The sequence below is a fragment of the Rhinatrema bivittatum genome, chromosome 2, assembly GCF_901001135.1.
Source record: "Rhinatrema bivittatum chromosome 2, aRhiBiv1.1, whole genome shotgun sequence".
In the NCBI taxonomy this organism is placed as follows: domain Eukaryota; kingdom Metazoa; phylum Chordata; class Amphibia; order Gymnophiona; family Rhinatrematidae; genus Rhinatrema; species Rhinatrema bivittatum.
In genome coordinates this window covers 46,021,111-46,042,028 of record NC_042616.1, presented here as the reverse complement: position 1 = coordinate 46,042,028, position 20,918 = coordinate 46,021,111, and the positions used below count along the sequence as shown (strand labels likewise).

At 44.1% G+C, this 20,918-nt stretch overlaps 1 protein-coding gene across 2 annotated transcripts in view; it reads left to right on the top strand.

The window, feature by feature from the left end:
- The window catches only part of NOS3 (nitric oxide synthase 3), a 204,451-nt gene that overhangs the window by 70,153 nt on the left and 113,380 nt on the right, over positions 1-20,918 (top strand). For both annotated transcript variants that reach the window (XM_029587976.1, XM_029587975.1), the window contains exons 10-13: positions 878-1,072; positions 9,377-9,456; positions 18,380-18,524; positions 20,467-20,571. In XM_029587976.1, coding sequence (XP_029443836.1) covers positions 878-1,072; positions 9,377-9,456; positions 18,380-18,524; positions 20,467-20,571 — 525 coding nt within the window. The remainder of the gene's footprint in view (positions 1-877; positions 1,073-9,376; positions 9,457-18,379; positions 18,525-20,466; positions 20,572-20,918) is intronic.

Below are 20,918 nucleotides of genomic sequence, written 5' to 3'. Positions count from 1 at the left end.
GAGCCAGAGTTTATGATTCAGGTTGCCCGAGAAGGACCCCGGGAAAATCCCCAAATCGGCACGGTATGTGAAGAGAAAGGGATCTTAATATCTAAAGTCCGAGCAGCAAAGTAGAAAACCTTTTTCCAAAAAGATTGGATGAAATTGCAGCTCCAAAGAGAATGACCCAAATTCGCCACTTCCGCTTGGCATTTAATACATAAATCGGAGTCTGCAATCTTAAGCCAAGTACGCTTGGCGTTGAGACAGGTAGATCCGACAGAATACTTTATATCTGGTTTCTCTCATCAGAACATTGCAAGTAGCCTTACGAATGGTGGAGAAGGCAGCAGTGAAAATAGAAAGTGGAAGTTGGATCTGTAATTCACTCTGCCATTGAATCCAGAGTTTTTAATCTTAAGAGAATCTGTTAGGAATATCTCCCTAACTCTTTGCATTAGTAACAGATGCACTGCAAAGTCTTATATTTTACTATAATCCTCTACTGCTTAAATAATAATGACACACACACACACACACACACATATATATATATATAATAACAATTATTTTCAGTACAGTAATGGGATTCCAGCAATCAGATTGCTAGAAGAGGAGCTGTTTTTAGGGTGATCTCTTGGTTCTGTTTTTTTTTTGTTGTTGTTGTTTTTTCAGGACAGGCTGATTCAGTAGGAACTACGAGTCCATGCATTCAATGGGGAGAGGGGCAGGACTAAAATCAAGATTGGATTTGCTTTTCTTGGGGAAAAAAAAAGCAGAGCCAACTAATTACCCTCAAAGTGCCAGCAGTCTGACTGACCGATCATGCAGAGTGTTTTGTATTTGATACACCCTTGATGTAAGGTTGACCTGGTTCTGGCTTGTATTTCCCATCCAGGCTGCCAAAGTGACAATTGTGGATCACCACGCAGCCACAGAGTCCTTCATTAAGCACATGGAGAGCGAGAACAGGCTACGTGGGGGATGCCCCTCGGACTGGGTCTGGATCGTACCCCCGATGTCAGGCAGCCTCACCCCCGTCTTCCACCAGGAAATGGTCAATTATTGCCTTTCCCCTGCGTTCCTCTACCAGGTAGGGAGAGGACACCGCACAGCCTGTGTTGTCCACTCTTCTCAGATCCCATTCAATCGTCTCATTCTCTGTATTTTTCCTCTTGCGGATTTAGAGTTGGGGTTTTGATGCCTTTATATAATGCATTTAGACTCTGATCCTGACAAATGGGACTCAAAATCTCCAGGCTCCAGTAGATTTAGTGGAAATGGCCATGGAGTGCCAAAAAATGCTAAGCACAGGCTCCTCTGCATCAAGGTATTTCAAGAGATCTAAATGTAACTGCGATGCTGAGCAACGAGTCAAGAGCGACCGACTAACTCCAAGACAAGAGTGACACTTTTAGTTAGTTCTGGTAGCTTTAAGCTCCATCCTTCTAAGCATTTTGGACTCGATTCACCCTGGCCAGCGAAGGGTGAATAGTGGAAAAAGCCTGAATAGCAATTCTTGTAACAACAGAAATTCGGGAGATATTCAGAAAAAAAGAAACTGTTCATCATGGCTTGGAAAAAAGAGGTTCAGAATGTGCAGGGAAAGGAATCTTCTTACACGCTCTGTCAATGCCTGGCTCTTTACCGATCGATCTTACCACAGATGCCCCCTTCACCCAAATTCCTATGCGCCTTGCATTTGCCTCTGAGTGCTCTCAGACCCAAATAGAGCTAAAGCAGATGCAGCCACTGCCTGTGATCCCAGGACTCTGGGCTCAGCCGAGGGAGAGTGGGGGAGGAGGGAAGGGAAGCATCCTAGAGCACAATTGGGGCAGCTGTAAGTGATTTATGGGGAGGGAGAGGAGGTAAACACTGAAAAGGAGTGAAGAGAGGGGTGGATGCTGGTGGCGTGAGAGGAAACGAATGTTAGGGGAGGCGAGGAGGGGGCTCATCTTGGAGAGATGAGGATGGGAGTGAATGTTGGGGAGCCGAGGATGAAGGCGAATGCTGGGAGGGGGGGTTGTTATGAGAAGGGGGAGCTGAATGTGGTTTCCTTCCCCATCTCCCTGAAAACAGCAATGCACACTTGGTCTGTCTGAGGTGATGAGAAAGAGAGAGCCAAGGTATGGGGGGGGGGGGGGGGGGGGGGGGGGAGGGGGGAACGTGAGAATCATGTGGGAGAAGGCCTGTATGGGAAGAGGAGTCCAGGGGCGCACAATACCTGGGGAGGAGATGCAAAAGATATGATGACAATGGGGTGCGAGAGAGGACTGGAAGGGGAGGATCTGTGTGAAAGAAAGCCATAGGTGGTAATGGAGGGTGAAGAGAGTAGAGATGATGTTGGGGTGGAGCAGAGATGGTGATGGAGAAGTGTGCATAAGAGTGAGCCGGAGATAGTGAAGAGAGAGAGAGAGGGTAACGGAGCCTGAGATGGTGAAGCGCGGGATGGTGTCAGAAAGTCAGAAGCAGTGATGGAGGAAGGAAAGCCAAAGATGTGATGAGATGGGGTGGTGGTGAGAGCCAGAGATAGCGAACGGGAGGTGGAAGGGTTAGAGAGAAAAAGAAAGAGGGGTGATGGGAGGTTGCCATGTGAGAGCCAGAAGGGCTGATGGGGGGGGACCAGGTATGATAGCCACAGAGGATATGGGGGAAGAGGGGAGAGCATGCAAGAGGATGAATTGGGGTGAGAGTGAATCAGATTAGGGAGATGGGATGAAATATGAGAGGAGATAACGGGGCGAGGGAGTCAGAGCAGGGACGATGGAAGAACATGAGGGGAAACGTGAGGAACATGAAATGGTTGATAAGAGTGGTGGGATGATGGAGAGTGATGGCAGAATTGTTGGGAAGAAGGGAGCCAGATAGCAAGAGGTTGATGAGGGGAGCAACTCAGTGAGGGGAGAGAAGCAATGAAGGGGAGAGATGGGATAGTGAAGTGTAGGGACAGGGAGAATGGGTGCCGGGGAGGGGTAAGAGATGAAGGATAGAGAAGTGAGGGAGGTGGGCTGAGATTCAGATAGGAAGCATGAAGCGATGGCGAGATAAGAGAGGGATTTAGAGGCAGAGAAAGAGAGAAATGATGGAGAATTAGATGAAGGAGAAAGATAAATGTCAGGAGAGGGGAGGCAGTGGTAAGGACAGGAGAGAGAAAGTAAGTAAAATGGAAAGGAGAGCCGAGGAAAGGAGTTTGGAGAAGACAGACAAGAAGAAATCAGAAAAAAAAAAGACAGAGACCAATGCAAAAGAAACCTCACCCAGATAACAAAGGTAGAAAAAAAGGCATTTTATTTTCAGTTTAGTGACTGGACTATGTAACACAGGGATCTAGTAGCTGTAGGGCTTCTGGGCTGAATTCTCTGAGGCTGGGATGGCTTTTATTGGATCAATGTGAGTATTAACCAGAAATGTTATACATGAGCTATGGAGACCACATAAGTCCCTTCTTCAGATCTGAATAATGTCTCTGGATATGACGTCTCTGGTTTGAAAAGCTCAGGGACAATATTTTTAGATAATTTGTATGCTGATCCTGTAAAACGTTTTAGAATCTTCCATGAATCCCATGATTGGAATGTAATTTTATATGTTAAGGTAATGTATGGCGTGTGTACAATTTATTTTTTTGTTATATGGAGAAATACAGCCGCCACTTACCCAGAGAAGTCAAATTGTATTTGGATAAACGGCACAAAGCTGCCTTACTCACATAGTTGTGCTCCTAATTTTAATCATTTACAAGATTAGATTTAACTCACGTATGTTAGCAAGTAGCACATTTAAAACAAATCGAAGAATGTTCCTTTTCACTCAATGTATAATTAAGCTCTGGAATTCACTGCCAGAGGATGTGGTTATAGCAGTTAGCGTAACTGGGTTTAAAAAAGGTTTGGATAAGTTCCTAGAGGAAAAATCCATAAACTGCTATTATTTAATAAGCAATAGTAGCTTCTGATCGATCTAATGTTTGGGTGCTTGCCAGGTACTTGTGACTTGGATTGGCCACTGTTGGAAACAGGATGCTGGGCTTGATTGGACCCTTGGTCTGACCCAGAATGGCATGTTCTTATGTTCTTATATGTTTCTTGTCCTGTGTCAGCATTTACACATGTAATTTCTCAAATTGTGTGATATATGCATGAGAAGGAAATTACCAGTTTTACCAGTTAGTTCACCAGTTAAGCTGCAACTTGGGAACACCCTCTTGACTCTTCAGCCCTGAAGTCCCCTCACCCAGTTATGTTTGCATTTTTAAGATGTTTATGATCACTTACACCAGATATTGAGCAGAAGAAAATATACGCAAGTAAAAGATGGACGCGTGTCACTTTTTTTTATACGCGCCACTGTACTCACGGTCCCTGTTTTACACGCGTAACAGTTTTAAAAATAGTGTATACTCACACATACTATTTTGTGTATGCATCGTTTGAAAATTCACCTACTGTATATGTCTGAGATTTTTTTTTTTGACACAGGATATGATTAATTTTATTTACCAAATAGCTTTCTGCTGGAAATTTTTCTAAGCTCCAAATTTGGAAGAATCAACCATCTGGGATTCCTCATGTTTTAGTGTTTACAAATGCATTGGGAGGAAGGAGCAGAAGCCAGGAGTAGCTCTCGTGACTTTGGAAGATGGTGGTTCCATATCGGTTTTTCGCAGACTCTGGCACTCACAGCCTCTTCGCATGACCATGGCATTCTTGGCAGGATACTGTAGTGGTTTTCCATTGCTTCGGCAGCCCGCAGCGCTTGGTCTCCCATCCTTGTCCTATCCAGGACCAGATTTGCTTATTATCTGAGAGCTGCTAGGCTTGGGCTCAGATACAGGACCTGGAAGGTGGGGATTTGTGTTTTGTTGTGGGTGCCACAGCTGGTGTCATGTCTGCAACTTTTAGAGCCGTCTGTGACTGAGAGGAAACCGATTATAAAAGCAGTCTGTGACTTTGGGAGATGCGTAACAGAGAAGTCTGTGCTTTTTAGGTAAGCCTGTGACTTCTGTCTGTAAATATTCCTTTACAGAAGTGCAACTATTTTGAGATTTAACGGTTAATTTTATAACAGCGGAGTACAAAAACCACATGGCACACGCTGTAGGATGCAGCCAGGAAGCTTTGTTTAAAATAATGTAAGGATTCCCGGCTTCCAAATCACATTGCCATGAATTTTATTTTATTTTAATTTATTTATTTATTTATTTATTTAAACGTTTTATATACCGCACAATGGAGTAGAAGTCTATCCGTCTAGGCGGTTTACAAAATAAAACATTCACAGTTAAAAACAATACACCTTACACAGAAACATACAAAAGTTAAATACGTTACAATGTTTTGTTGATAAATTATAGTACATTATGTAGTGGCCTTATTGTAAAGTATATGCACGCATGAATTAGATACGTTTTTAAGAGTTTTTTAAATTCTCTTCGGTTTGATGTCAAGCGGATATTGTCTGGAAGGGAATTCCATAAAGTAGGTCCGGCTACAGATAAAGTGCGTTTACGTGTTAAGGATAAACTAGCTAATTTTATGGATGGAATTTCAAGTATACACTTATCAAGAGATCGGAGTTGTCTAGTGGGCTTATAAATTCTTAATATTGAACATAACCATGTAGAATTCACATTATATAACAGATTATATATTATTGACAATATTTTGTAAGTTATACGGAATGAGATAGGAAGCCAGTGTAGGTATTGTAAAGCAGGAGTAATGTGATCTCTGCGTGATAAATTACAGAGCATTTGGGCAGTTGCGTTTTGAACCAATTGTAGCGGATAAATCGTTGATTGTGGTAGACCAAGGTACAAAGAATTACAATAGTCTAATGCAGATAAAATTAATGCTTGAGTAATTAAAGGAAAATCATTTGGAAGTAATAGTGGCTTGAATTTTTTTAACATATGAATTTTAAAGAAAGATTTTTTTACTATTTCGGATATGTTAATATCCATTGCAAGTCTGGAATCAATAATTACTCCTACATTTTTTGCATGTTGTTTTATAGTAATGGATTGATTCTCAAATATAAAAGTGGATGGAGGTTGGTGAATTGAATCTGGGATGGTTGAAAGATAGAGTATCTCTGTTTTGCTTGTGTTCAGTTTTAACCTGTTGTGAGAAAGCCATATTTTTATTGTGGACAAGTATAATTGAAGTAGGGAAAAGGTCTTAGTCCAAGATTCTGTAAAAGGAACTGTAAACTGAATATCATCTGCATATATTTTGAAATTTAAATCTAAACCAGCAAGAAGACGGCAAAGAGGAAGTAGATATAAATTGAAAAGAAGAGCAGAGAGAGCCGAGCCTTGAGGAACACCTGTCGTAGTAGAATACCAGTGTGAGTGTGAATTACCCATTGTGATTCTTTGCTGTCTATTTGTTATAAATGAGGAAAACCATTGTAAAGCTAAACCTGTAATACCAATCTGAGATAAATTGGAAAGTAATATATTATGATTCAAGGTATCAAATGCTGCGGAAATATCAAGCAAAACTAGAATGTAATTGGTGTTAGAGTCAAAGCCTCTAATAGTTGTATCAAATGAGGAAATAAGCAAAGATTCTGTACTATGGCCCTTTCGGAAGCCATGTTGATTTTTATGTAAAATATTTTCTTCAATGTACTCGGTGATTTGATGTAGAACGACAGATTCAATAACTTTTGCAATGGATGGTAGTGATGCAATTGGTCGATAGTTAGGTAAATCAGAGGGATCATGATTTTTCTTTTTAGGAATTGGTAAGATAGATGTTTGTTTTAAGAAGTCTGGGAAAATGCCTTGAGATAAAGAGGCATTAACCAGATTTGATACTGATGGGGCAATTTGATCTTTTATATCTCTGAGTAAAAAGCCAGAACAAGAATTAAAAGGGCTATTTGAAGGTTTTGATTTAGTTAAAATGTTAATGACAGTTCTGTCAGTGATTGAAGAGAATTCTGAAAATGAACAAGCCATTTGTGGAAACGTATTTTTTGGAATAAGTAATGGGATAGATTTTTAAAAACAGTGCGTTCGCGTACTTTTGTTCGCGCACCAGGCGCAAACAAAAGTACGCTGGATTTTATAAGATACGCGCATAGCCGCGCGTATCTTCTAAAATCCTGGATCGGCGCGCACAAGGCTGCCGATTTTGGGCAGCCGGCGCGCACCGAGCCGCGCAGCCTGTCTCTGTTCCCTCCGAGGCTGCTCCGAAATCAGAGCGGCCTCGGAGGGAACTTCCTTTCGCCCTCCCCTCCCCTCCCCTCCCCTTCCCTTCCCCTACCTAACCCACCCCCCCCGGCCCTATCTAAAACCCCCCCTACCTTTATCCACGGATTTACGCCTCCCGGAGGGAGACGTAAATCCACGCTCGCCAGTGGGCTGCTGGCGCGCCGAGACCCAACCCGGGGGCGGTTCCGGAGGGCGCGGCCACGCCCCCGGAATGCCCCAGGCCAGTGCCACGCCCCCGGTCCCGCCCCCGAAACGCTGCGCCCCGCCTCCGAAACACAGCGTCATCTGGTCCCACCCCCGACACGCCCCTTCCAAAAACCCCGGGACCTACGCGCGTCCCGGGGCTCTGCGCGCGCCGGCGGCCTATGGAAAATAGGCGCGCCGGCGCGCAAGGCCCTGCTCACATAAATCCAGGCGGATTTACGCGAGCAGGGCTTTTAAAATCCGCCCCAATGAGTCAAATTCTATTGATATGTCTTCTGTTTTCTTCCTAAAAAATGATGCGATTTTATTGCAAAAATCGTCAGAAGTTGTGTAAGATAGTGTATCTTGTATCGTAGTTAAATCTTTTACAATTGAGAAATAGTATCTTGGGATTGCCATTCGCACTTTTAATTTTTGTTGTATAAAAGGCTTTTTTGGTGTTGATTATTTCTTTCTTATATTTTTGCAAATGTGTATAATATTCTTGTTTGCGTATTGGAAGAGGATTTTTACGCCATCTGCGCTCTAAATTGCGAAGTTTCCTTTTAAAGGTTTTTAGTGAATCATTGTACCATGCAGCAGTTTTTTTTACAGAGGGTTTCATCAGTTTTAATGGAGCAATTAGATCTAATGTTTCTGTTATGGATTTATTCCAGTGAGTTAACATTTCAGTAGCGTCAGAATATGGATTCTGATTAATTGATGGTGTTAAAGCATTGAGAAAGGATTCAATATCTATTTTTTTACGATGTAATATTATAGTGGTATAGTAGGAGCTGTAAACATTGTTTTTGTTTGTCGTCTTGATTTTACCTGTAGCTTTTATTAGGTAATGATCAGACCATGGTACAGGGGTGATATCAGAGGTAAGATCAATAGTAGATTGATTATAGTAAATTTGGTCTAGGGTGTTACCTAATCTGTGAGTTGGGTTTTTCAGCAAAGAAGTAAAGTTTAAGCCATTTAAAGCATCTGTGAGATTTGTCAGTACGGAGGTATACTGTGTTTTGTTAAAATGTAAATTAAAGTCACCAGCAATTATTGTACTTGATAAGTCGCAAGGTAGTGTAACTATGGTTTCTAACAGTAGAGATAGAATTACACATCGTGGACAGTAAGTCGCACCTCGCTGCATGAACATGACAAGAATGAGCGGTTTACAGCCTCCAAGCACTGGCCTGCACCTCCTGGCTCTAGTATTAGAATTTATTTATTTTATTTATTTATTTAATTTCTTTTACTATACCGATGCTCAAGACTAGGTCTTATCGTACCGGTTTACAATGTAACTGAGGGGAAACCAATTAAAAGAATTAAAAGAAGAGTGGAGAGCTCGGTCTCAGATTCCAGTGCAGACTCCTCTTCCGGGACTGGTGGTTCTGACGTTGTCTCTTCTCTCTCCTTGACACTGGTGGGAGTTCTGCCGTGGCTCTGATGAACATCAGTGCTTCCTCTAACGTTGCTACAGGAGGAAGCACTGCTGTAACCATGTGTGCACTTTGCAGTATTACGGACGGTGCTGGTCCTCGTGCTGTATTTGTGGATGTAGTATTGCAAGAGATACTGCCCCTTACGCTGTAAACGAGCCTGCAGTGTAACAGGGCACGCTGTTCCCAGAGCTATGCTTGTGTGTGATGTGTTCCAGGAGTGGCCGAGTAGCAGGCGGTAATCGTGTATGTGGTGTTACAGGCAGTGCTGTCTTCAGGATTTAATCATGTATAAAGAGTTACAGGAGATGATGATCCTCGGGAGGTATTGAAGCCCATGGCCCTCAAAGACCAGAATTTGAACAGTCCTGCCTCACGTGATTGCCTCTTAGAACACAAATGATGGTTATAAGGCCCCAGGAACACAACAATTATTGTTGCAAAGAAGGGAGAAGATGGGGGTTGGTAGAGGAGGGGAAATCCGTCGGAGGATTCATTTATACTGAGCAGCTCCTTCTGGACTTTCTTTATTATTCATTTCCAGCCGGACCCCTGGAGGTCACACATCTGGAAGGGCAAGAACTGTACCATCGTCAGGAAGAAGACATTCAAAGAGGTGGCAAAGTAAGTCATAATATTACTGACATATTTCTTCCTGTGAATATGCAAAGTGCTTTGCTTGTTAAAATGCATGGTTACAAGGTCCCCGCTCCCAAAGAGCTGAGAAGCTGAGTTTACATGGCCTGCTCAAGGTCACACAGTAAATTGCAGAGGTAGGATTAGAGCCTGGGTGTTGGCTGCTCTTGGTGCTGTGATACCCACCAGCCAGTGCCCCCAACCTCTCAGCTTTCACTCTGCTCCTTTAGCAGTAGGAGTACATCATGACACCAGATATCGATGTTGGATTAAGACTTGCCACAGAGTTTCCTGGATAGTCTTTCACTTAGCACCTTTATTGTTCCAGGAAGATTTACTTTTCTTATGATCAGTTTCTCGGTCATTTCCAGCAACTGGTGCAATCCTAACTACTTTTAGGTATAAGATTGCTGCAAGGGAGTAACCTGCAGGGAGCAGCAGTTACAACCCTGAACATCTGCTGGGCAGACTGGTTGAACCATTTTGGTTTTATCTGCCGTCATTTATTATGTTACTATGAATAATCACTTATTCCAAAGCACTTCAGCAAGGCTTTAAGATATGTCTTCCTTTCTCACTATAGATGGTCCAACAGTCCCTCAGAACATAAGAATTGCCATACTGGGTCAGACTGAGGGTCCTCTTTCCAACAGTGGCCAATCCAGGTCACAAGTACCTGGCAAGATCCCAAACAGGAGATAGAACCCATGTTGCAAAGGTCCAGGGATAAGTAGTGGCTTTTCCCAAAACTACCTGCTTAATAACGGTTTATGGACTTCTCCTCCAGGAACTTGTCCAAAGCTTTTTTTTAAAACCAGCTTCACTAATTGCCTTTACCACATCCTCTGCCAATGAATTCCACAGCTTAATCTTGCGTTGAGTGAAAAAGAATTTACTTCCATTTGTTTTAAAGTTACTTAACTTCATGAAGTGTCCCTTAGTAAATAACCGATTCACATTTACCTATTCTATTTCACTCATGATTTTGTAGAACTCTTTCATATCCTCCCCATCAGCCGTCTCTTCTCCAAGCTGAACAGCCCTAACCTCTTTAGCCTTTTCTGTAGGGGAGCTGTTCCATTCCCTTTATCATTTTGGTCGCCCTTCTCTGTACCTTTTCCAGTGCAACTATATCTTTTTTGAGATGCAGTGACCAGAATTTTACACAGTACTCTAAGTGCAATATCACCACGGAGAAGTACAGAGGCATTATGACATTCTCTGTTTTATTCTCCATTTTTTTCTTAATAATTCCTAACATTCTGTTTGCTTTTTCGATCCCTATTGCACACTGAGCTGAGGATTTCAAAGTATTGTCTTCTATGATAGCCCGATCCTTTTCCTGGGTGGTAACTCCTAATATGGAACCTAACATTGCGTAGTTACAATGTGGTTTACTTCTCCCTATGTGCATCACTTTGCACTTATTCACATTAAATTTCATCTGCCAGTCTTCTAGTCTTGCAAGGTCCTCCTGTAATTTATCACAATCCACTTGCAATTTAACAAATTGGAATAATTTTGTGTCATCTGCAAATCTGATCACCTCACTTGTCAATCCCTTTTCCAGATCATTTATAAATATATTAAAAAGCACTGGTCCCAGTATAGATCCCTGAGATATTCCACTGTTTATCCTTCTCTACTGAGAAAACTGAACATTTAGTCCTACTCTGCATTTCCTTAACAAGTTTGCAATCCACAATAGGACATTGCCTCCTATCCCATAACTATATCATTTTCTTAGGAGTCTCTCATGGGGGACTTTGTCAAACACCTTCTGAAAATCCAAATACACTATATTTACCAGCTCACCTTTATCCACATGTTTATTAAACCCTGTAAAAAATGTTGCAGATTGGTGAGGCAAGACTTCCCTTGTGTAAATGGCTGTGTCCCATTAAACTACATTTTACTATATGTTCTGTGATTTTGTTCTTTAGAATAGCTTCTACAATTTTTCCCTGCACTGAAGTCAGACTCACTGGTCTATATTTCCCGGATCACCTCTGGACCCTTTTTAAAGATCGAGGTTACATTGGATAACTCCAATTTTCAGGTACAATAGACTATTTTAACGATAGGTTACAGATTACTAGTAATAGATCAGAAAGTAAACCATCTAGTACAGGTGATTTGCTACTCTTTAGTTTGTCAATCTGCCTTGTTACATCTTCCCTGTTCATCATGATTTATTTATTTATTTATTTATTTAATTCTTTTCTATACCGGTATTAGTGGTTACATCATACCGGTTTACATCCAAACTGAAGGTAGAAAGTACATCAAACAGGGACAGGGGATGGGACTGTAAGGAACAGGAGAGAAAGGTAGCCGGAAAATGGCAAACAAGAAGTCAGAATAAATAGATAATAAGTTAAACAATGTAACATAACTTAACAAATAAGTTCAAAGTAACGAACTGATGCAGCACGGGGGTTGATTTGTATCAGTTATTCCGAATCATCACTATTAAATACCATTTCAAGCACCAGTATCTCCCCAACATCCTCTTCAGTAAACACAAAAGCAAAGAATTCATTTAGTCTTTCTGCTATGGTTTTGTCTTCCCCTAAGTGCTCCTTTAACTCCAAGATTATCTAACAATCAAAGCAATTCCCTCACATCCTTCCCGCTTTGGATATATTTGTAAAAGGTTTTATTATGAGTTTTTGCTTCTACATCCAGCTTCTTTTCAAAATCTCTTTTTGCCTGCCTTGTCAATGTTTTACTTCTAATTTGCCAATGCTTATGCTTTTGCCTATTTTCTTCAGATGGATCCATCCTTTTTCCAAATTTTGAAAGAAGTTCTTTTAGCTAAAATAGTCTCTTTCACCTCATCTTTTAACCATGCTGGCAGTTGTTTGGCCTTCCTTCCACCTTTTTTTTTTAATGTGTGGAATACATCTGATCTGGACTTCCCAGAAAGTATTTTTCAACAATGTCCATGCCTAATGTAAACACCTAGCCTTTTATGTTTTTTTCTAACTTTTTTTTTCCTCATTTTATCAAAGTTTCCCTTTTGAAGCTTAAATGCTAGAGCAGTAGATTTACTTAATGTCCTCCCTCCAGTCATTAAGTCATATTTGATTGTGTTATGATCACCGTTGCTGAGTGGCCCCCACTACCGTTACCTTTCACACCACATCCTGTGTTCCACTAAGAAAGGCCAGTTCCTATTTTCCTTCTCCTGCAGAAGTGTGAGGTGTGAGGTGCTGGAGGGTGAGTAGATGGTTTCATGTATGAATATTTTTTTTCCCTGTACGTACCCGGATCAGTCCAGACAGTGGGTTATGTCCCCCTTCCAGCAGATGGAGTCAGAGCAAACAACTGAAAGGACGGCCCCTTATAGGTTGGAACGCTCTCTGTGTCCCTTCAGTATTTTTCTCTGACTCCAGCAGATGGCAGGGGACACCTACGGCTCCCCAGCATTTCTTACTACATTTTATTTTTCTTACCTTGGTATGGAGCAATTTAAAAAAAAAGATTTAAATTATTAATGCATAGTGCATATTTGGCAAGCCTCTCACAGGATCCAGCAGCTCCTCCTCTCCCAAAGATTCCCAGACTTCAAGGTATGGGAGAGGTCCCAGATATCTCTCAAGGTCCTGATCCTCTGGTTCCCTCAGGGACAGGCACCGCAGGGGACTCACAACCTCCAGCTCCTCCAGGGACAGGCACCACAGGGGGCTCCCGCCTTCCGGAACTCCCTGGTCCCTCTTGGGTGCGGGGGGTCTCCCAGCTGGCTAATCCAGACCCCTTCCTTCCCCAACACCCGGACCCAGATTTGGATGACCCTATAATGCTGCTGGAAGGGGATGACCCGCGAGTTTTAAGACTCTTTCAGAGGGATGAACTGGACCCACTTATTCCGCAAGTTCTTGAAGAGCTAGACATTGAAGCCCCACAGGAGCCTGCGGGGCCCAGTGAGACAGGGAGAAAGGGAGATCCTCTCTTGGTGGGCCTTCGACACCCCCCCCCCCCCCCGCAAAAACTTTTCCTTTTCATCACAGACTCCTCCAGTTGTTGTCAAGAGAGTGGGATGTCCCTGATGGCTCTCTCCGGGTCGGCAGGGCAATGGATAAGCTTTACCCACTTCCCGAGGACTCCTTGGATCTCCTCAAGGTGCCCAGCGTTGATTCTTCGGTGTCTACAGTCACAAAACGGACAACTATCCCGGTCACAGGTGGCACTGCGCTAAAGGACAGCCAAGATCGCAAGCTTGAGGTGTATTTGAAGAGAATCTTCGAAGTTTCAGCTCTAGGGGTCCGTGTGGTGGTCTGCAGCTCGCTCATGCAATGAGCAGGGCTGCATTGGATGCAACAATTACTTGGGGCTCAAGAGCTTCCTCCGGATGAAGCACAACAAGCGGATCGCCTGGAAGTGGCTATGGCATATGGGGCGGATGCTCTCTATGATCTCCTCCGTGTCCTAGCCAGAACTATGGCCTCAGCCGTCTCCGCTCGTCGCCTACTTTGGCTCCGCAATTGGGTGGCGGATTCTTCTTCCAAAACTAGACTGGGCTCTTTGCCTTTTAAAGGGAAGTTTCTTTTTGGAGATAAGCTGGAACAACTTATACAGTCCCTTGGGGAGAATAAAGTACACAAATTACCAGAAGACCGACCTCGGGGCTCTAGGACTTTCGGTTCCACACGTTACCGCTTCAGGGGCCAGCGTCGTTTTCGTCAGTCCAGACCAGCCCCACAGAGAAATGCCTCATCCCGGTCACAGTCTTGGTCTCATTCTTTTCAGGGCCGCAGACAGTCCAGGGACAGCCCTTCCCAAGGGGCTGCTAAGTCCACGCAATGAAATCTTGCTGGCCCACTCCTCCAACCCCAGGATCGGCGGACGGCTGTCCCTCTTCTACGAGGAGTGGGTCAAGATCACCTCAGACCAATGGGTCCTGGATATCATAAAGCACGGCTACGCGTTAGAATTTGCTCGACATCTAAGAGACCGATTCTTCTTTTCCCCATGTGGTCCGCTGAAAAAGCAGGATATAGTGAGGCACACGCTGACCCGACTCCTGGACTTGGGGGCCATCATCCCGGTACCCTTGTCGGAACTAGGGTCAGGCTACTATTCCATCTATTCGTGGTTCCCAAGAAGGAAGGAGACTTCCGTCCTATCCTTGACCTCAAGATGGTCAACAAAGCCCTCAAGATTCCACGTTTCAGGATGGAAACCTTATGCTCCGTGATCACGGCGGTTCACGAAGGAGAGTTTTTAGCTTCCCTAGACTTAAGGGAAGCTTATCTATATATTCCTATTCGCCAGTCACATTAGTGCTTCCTTCGCTTCAAGATTCTGGGACAACATTTTCAATTCCAGGCTCTTCCGTTCGGGCTAGTGACAGCTCCACGGACGTTCACCAAGGTAATGGTGGTGGTAGCAGCGGCTCTACGAAAGGAAGGGATCCTAGTTCATCCTTACCTGGACGACTGGCTTATCCGAGCAAAGTCCCGGAGTCTGTGTCAGCTTGCGGTGCAGCGGGTGCTACATCTTCTACACTCCCTCGGTTGGGTCCTCAACTTTCACAAGAGCCACCTCTCTCCTTCACAAACAATGGATTTCCTGGGCGCACACTTCATAACCACACAAGGGAAGGTCTTCCTCCATCGGGATTGAGCGCTCTCTCTCCTTTCTCAACTGTGACTCTTCAGGACTCTCTCTCCGCCCACTGCCTGGGATTACCTCCAACTGTTGGGCTCCATGGCATCGACCATAGACTTAGTGCCGTGGACCTTTGCCCATATGCGGCTGCTCCAGCAGGCGTTACTCTCTCGCTGGAAACCTGTGTCGTGGGAGTTTCATACCCCTCCCACTAGCGAATTCGACCAGACACAGCCTGCTCTGGTGGCTCAACCTGGATCACCTACTGAAAGGAGTGGATCAGAAAACCCCTCAGTGGATAATAGTCACCACGGACGCCAGTCTCTCCGGCTGGGGAGCAGTCTGCGGATCACAGTCGACACAAGGACAATGGTCACCCACCCAGGCGACCTGGCCTATCAATCATCTGGAGACCAGGGTGGCCTGTCTGGCACTCATTCATTTCCTTCCCTTACTCCAAGGGCGTGCAGTGTGAATTCTCTCCGACAATGTGTCGACGGTGGCATACATCAACCGGCAAGGCAGCACGAGAAGTCGGCACGTCTCCCAAGAGGTCGACAGGTTGATGATATGGGCGGAAGTTCACCTCTCCCAGCTAGTGGCCTCTCACATCGCAGGAGTGGATAATGTTCAAGCAGATTTCCTCAGTCGCCAGCGCTTAGATCCGGGAGAGTGGGAACTCTCAGAAGAAGTACCTGAATGTAAACCAGTGTGATATCTCAATTGAGATGAATGTTGGTATATAAAAAAAAAAAAAAAGCAATGCAACTTCTGGTGCAAAGATGGGGAACACCCCACCTAGATCTGATGGCCACTCAACGGAATGCGAAGGCAGCATGCTTCTTCAGTCGCAGGAGAGAGCACGGCGCAGAAGGCATAGATGCCCTGGTCCTTCCATGGCCTTGGAATCTTTTGCTGTACGTGTTCCCACTGTGGCCTCTGGTGGGGAAGGTTCTCCGATGGATAGAACTCCATCACGGTCCAGTAATCCTGATAGCTCCGGAGTGGGCTCGCAGCCGCGGTTTGCAGATCTGATCAACCTCGCAGTGGATGGCCCTCTACGGCTGGGACATCTTCCGAACCTCCTCCGTCAAGGACCAGTATTTTTCGACCGGGTAGATCGCTTTTGTTTTGCGGCATGGCTGTTGAACGGCGCCGGTTGAGATGGTGGGGATATCCGGATGTGGTTATTTCCACCCTTCTTCAGGCTCGAAAACTATCTACGTCTATTGCTTATGTGCGGGTATGGAAGGTGTTTGAAACATGGTGTTTCTCCCTCCGGGTCTCCCCATGCCATGCTTCCATCTCCAACATTCTCGCCTTCCTACAACAAGGGTTGGAGAAGGGGCTGGCTTACAACTCCTTAAAGGTCCAGGTAGTGGCTTCACTCTCATGACCTTCGCCTATCGGCACATCTTGACATTATTCGATTTTTGCAAGGGGTGAAACATGTACGGCCTCCGCTCCGTTCGTCGTGTCCGTCCTGGAATCTCAATTTGGTTCTTCGAATCATGGGTGGCCCACCATTTGAGCCTCTTCGCAGTGCCACCGTCAAGGACCTCACTGAAGACTGTGTTCTTAGTGGCCATCTGTTCCGCTCACCGCATATCGGAATTACAGGCCTTGTCGTGTAGGGAGCCTTCTCTCCGTTTCACAACTTCGGGGGCCTCTTTACGCACGGTTCCAGCTTTCTTACCCAAGGTGGTTTCCACCTTTCATCTGAATCAGACAGTAGAGCTTCCATCCTTCCCGGCTGATTATCCTCAAGAGCTCAAGCGTCTTGACGTCAAGAGGGTCCTTATGCGCTATTTAGATGTGACTAATCCTTTTCGACTTACGGACCATCTCTTTGTCCTCTGGAGCGGACCAAGGAAAGGTTGCAAGGCTTCCAAAACTACCATTGCCAGGTGGTTAAAAGATGCAATTGCCTCCGCCTACATCGGGGCTGGGCGCCCGCCTCCGGAAGTCATTAAGGCTCATTCCCTTCGCTCCCAAGCTGCCTCTTGGGCAGAGAGCTCTTCTGTTTCTGCTCAGGAAATCTGCAGAGCAGCCACCTGGAAGTCTTTGCACACTTTTGCGCGTCACTATTGCCTACATCTTCCATCTTCGCAGTTTGGATCATTTGGTGCCCAAATTCTTCGTGCTGGGCTATCCAGGGCCCGCCCTAATAGGGAAGCTTTGGTACATCCCACTGTTTGGACTGATCCGGGTACGTACAGGGAAAAGAAAATTATTCTTTACCTGCTAATTTTCGTTCCTGTAGTACCACGGATCAGTCCAGATGCCCTCCCTTTTTCTGGATTGCGCCCAGCTCTACTACTTCTCTATCAGACTGTATGTCAGTTTTTTTTGCAAGTTCTCAACATTACAAGTTTCCATTTCGAGTTCAGGTTTTCTGTTTCTGGTTATAAGTTGCTCCATACCATGGGCTTTCTGGCTCTGTTATTCTATATACTGAAGGGACACAGAGGGCGCTCCAACCTATAAGGGGCCGTCCTTTCAGTTTTTTGCTCTGACTCCATCTGCTGGAAGGGGGACATAACTCACTGTCTGGACTGATCCGTGGTACTACAGGAATGAAAATTAGCAGGTAAGGAATAATTTTCTTGTCTGTATCTGTCCAATACTTAATCTTAAACTGCAGCATCTGGCCAAGGGCTCAAGGTAAGGCCCTTGGATCTGAGATCAATCTCCAATATACATGCTGCTTTGGTTAGACTGGCACAGGGGAGGGTGAATTGTACACGCAGGATTCACTGAGTATTTCCAAAGTGAATGTACACGCATGAGTTCATTTTGAAAATCCTCGGGTAATTGGCTCCGTGCTCACACACTTTCACTCATACAAAAAAAGTTACACCATCTCTTCGGAGGATGTCATTTACACGTATACACTTATGCGCATACTTTTTTAAAATTAAAAAAATATGTGCATACATGTCATCTCCCTCCCCGATTCCGGCCCGCCATGGAAGCCTCTCCTCAGTGTGTGTAAAAATGCTTTCAAAACCGGGTTACGCGTGTACGTTTACGTGCACTGAGCTCGGGTCTGTTTTAGAACTGCTATATATGTGCGTAAAACCTGGTTTTATACGCATAAATGGCTTTTAAAAGTAATCCCATTAAAAGTGATCTTCCGTGGTGCAAAGTGGTGAGCGTGTCTAGGTCACAGTTAGAACCTGGATGTCTGGTGTAGCCCGCCGGTGACGCATAAGCCGGTGATCTGTACATTGCAGGCAGAAAGATGGACCAAGGAATATGAGACCTGTAGGTGTTTCCTCGTGATTTCTCTTCCCAGTGCTGTGAAGTTTTCCGCCAAGCTGATGGGGCAAGTCATGGCCAAGAGAGTGAAGGCCACCATCTTGTATGCCACGGAGACTGGGAAATCTGAGACTTACGCCCGGAAGCTGTGCGAGATCTTCAAACGGGCCTTTGATCCAAAGGTAGGTAGGAAGGAAAAGAAGAAAGCAGGGGTTAAACCAGGAGGAAAATAAGCAGAAAAAGAAATTGAGAGCCCCAAGCTTCTTTGTAATACATACTTAGAAGGTTTAGAGCAGATTTTATTATTTGTTCTTTTAAGAAAGATTTGCTTCTGTAAGTGGCAGGCAGGAAGACACTTGAGAAGAGTTGGAAGGATTTTAGAAGGAGATGAGGGGAGGAAAATGGGGCTCTGAAGCTCACCCCACCCTAACAAAATCACAGAGAGACATCTGTAGGACCCAAATTCCCTGATGATAAAAAGGATTCTTTTTTTTTTTTATTTTCAGAACTCCTAATTACATTTTATCCTGGTTGCACTGATGGAAATATCCACAGCATTCTGCTATTCTTGTTTATCTCTTCTTGATCTTTTTGTTTTCATGGTTTTGGTGTTGACAGTGCCTGTGCATACACTTAGATACCTGAAGCTATTATAACAGTTCTTAATATTACCCCTTTAATGCTAAATTGCTATGGCTCATCTTAATCTTCAAGGTATATCATAGACCCTCCCCCCAGCTTCCTGAAGCTTGGACAACCCCATGCTGCTTGATATGCTCAAAACACATAGGGTAGGAGTGGGTTCCAAATCTGTACTCTCTGGCCATGCCTACGCTATTTGTCTGCTGTAGTATCTAATTTCCAGGCCTTGCACCTGATATTGATCAGATCCATATCGAAATCCTTTGTGCAGATAACTTTTTGAGTTACCCTTCAAAAACCCAACGTTCAAATATTTCCCCCTGCCGACCACAAGTTGTGTACGCAAAATTTATCTGCACAAAAAGGGACATCAAAGAAAGCATACCTTGGGGTGGGTCTAAGCTTTAGTTGGAAAGTGCACATATTAAGCACTCTCCGGGCTAAAGCTGCACATGGAAGCTTGGTCAGAAAAATATCCCAACTTTCTCCAGGTAAAGGTAAAACACTTAACTTTATGTGCATTTATTTAGCAGCAGTCTTCTCTGGTTAAGTCCCACTGAATATCCGTGAATGGTACATGCATAACTTTTCTTGGATAAACTTGTCACTCGTAGGCTCTTTCAATATTGACCTCTGTGAATCTATTCTAGATGCTCTGCTGATGGTCTGTAATGGCATGTCTACATCATGTTCAGCTTTGGTTAGAGATTGTACGTTGGAGTGAGCTAGGTCTTTCCCCAGTCAACTAGTCCTTTGCTGTTACTCTTTCAATGCTCCTAGGGGCCGCCATCTGGCACCTCTGCATAGTGCACAGCTACGAAGGCCCAATACCATATGCATCCGCCCTCCCAAGCCAAGTAGTAAATCTCACAAATGGCACTCTCCTAAATATGTCTTAACTCTATCACTGTAGGGTGCTTTAGATATTGGGACTGGCAATATTTGCACGGAGTGGAGTTCTAGCACCCATACTGGTCCTGGAGAAAACTGAAACCTTTTGTAGGTTGTGATATCTATTAAAGGACCACAAAGCAAAAACAAGGGGAGAGAGAGTAAACTCCACCGAGGTTGTTGAATAAATGATTCTGAATAAAAGCACTAGGCCAGACCACAGAAGAGGATCTAGGAGTGCACACCAGTGATATAATTTGAAATATATAAAACAGAATATCACAGTGATAAGAAACAAGTAAAAAGTATGATGTCTATACAAAACCCCAACTTGGTCATGTTTCTGCAGAGTGCCTGCATCAGAGGACATACTTGAGCGACAAAGAAAAATGTTTAGTTTTCAGGACCTCACAGATTTTTTCTTCAGATCTGATTACAGAACTGGAGAAAAAAACTGGTATTATGTCTAGCGAATGTCTAGACAGTGTCCACTGAACATCCCCTGATTGTGGGAAATTCCACTCTACAACGTTCTGTTTCTTTTTCTACCCATCTTACTGTCAGAAGTACATGTTGGACTTGGTTTTCCAGGTTGTCTGCATGGATGAGTACGACGTTGTTAATCTGGAGCATGAGACCCTGGTGCTGGTCGTGACTAGCACCTTTGGCAATGGAGACCCACCAGAAAATGGCGAGGTAAATGCAATGTTTAAATTACCAAGTATGATTTTGGCTACAAGAAAGCCAATAGTAATTGAGTAAAGATGATACTTTATTGGACTGTTAAATGTTAGCCTTATTAAGGGGATTATCTTTACGCAGCAAACAAGCTGGCTTTATTTCAATTAATTTTATTTTTCATGGCTAAGATCTACTTTTTTAAGTATAATCTATTATTCTTGAGTATATTAATACTTGGATAATAGTGAGTAACAGGGAAAGGCACTTGCTGGTCATTAATCCCCTGCCAAAAGAGATGAGTGCAGTAGGCTCGCTGAGGGTCCTTATCTCAACAGAATGCTAACAGCTAGGTTCCCTGTACG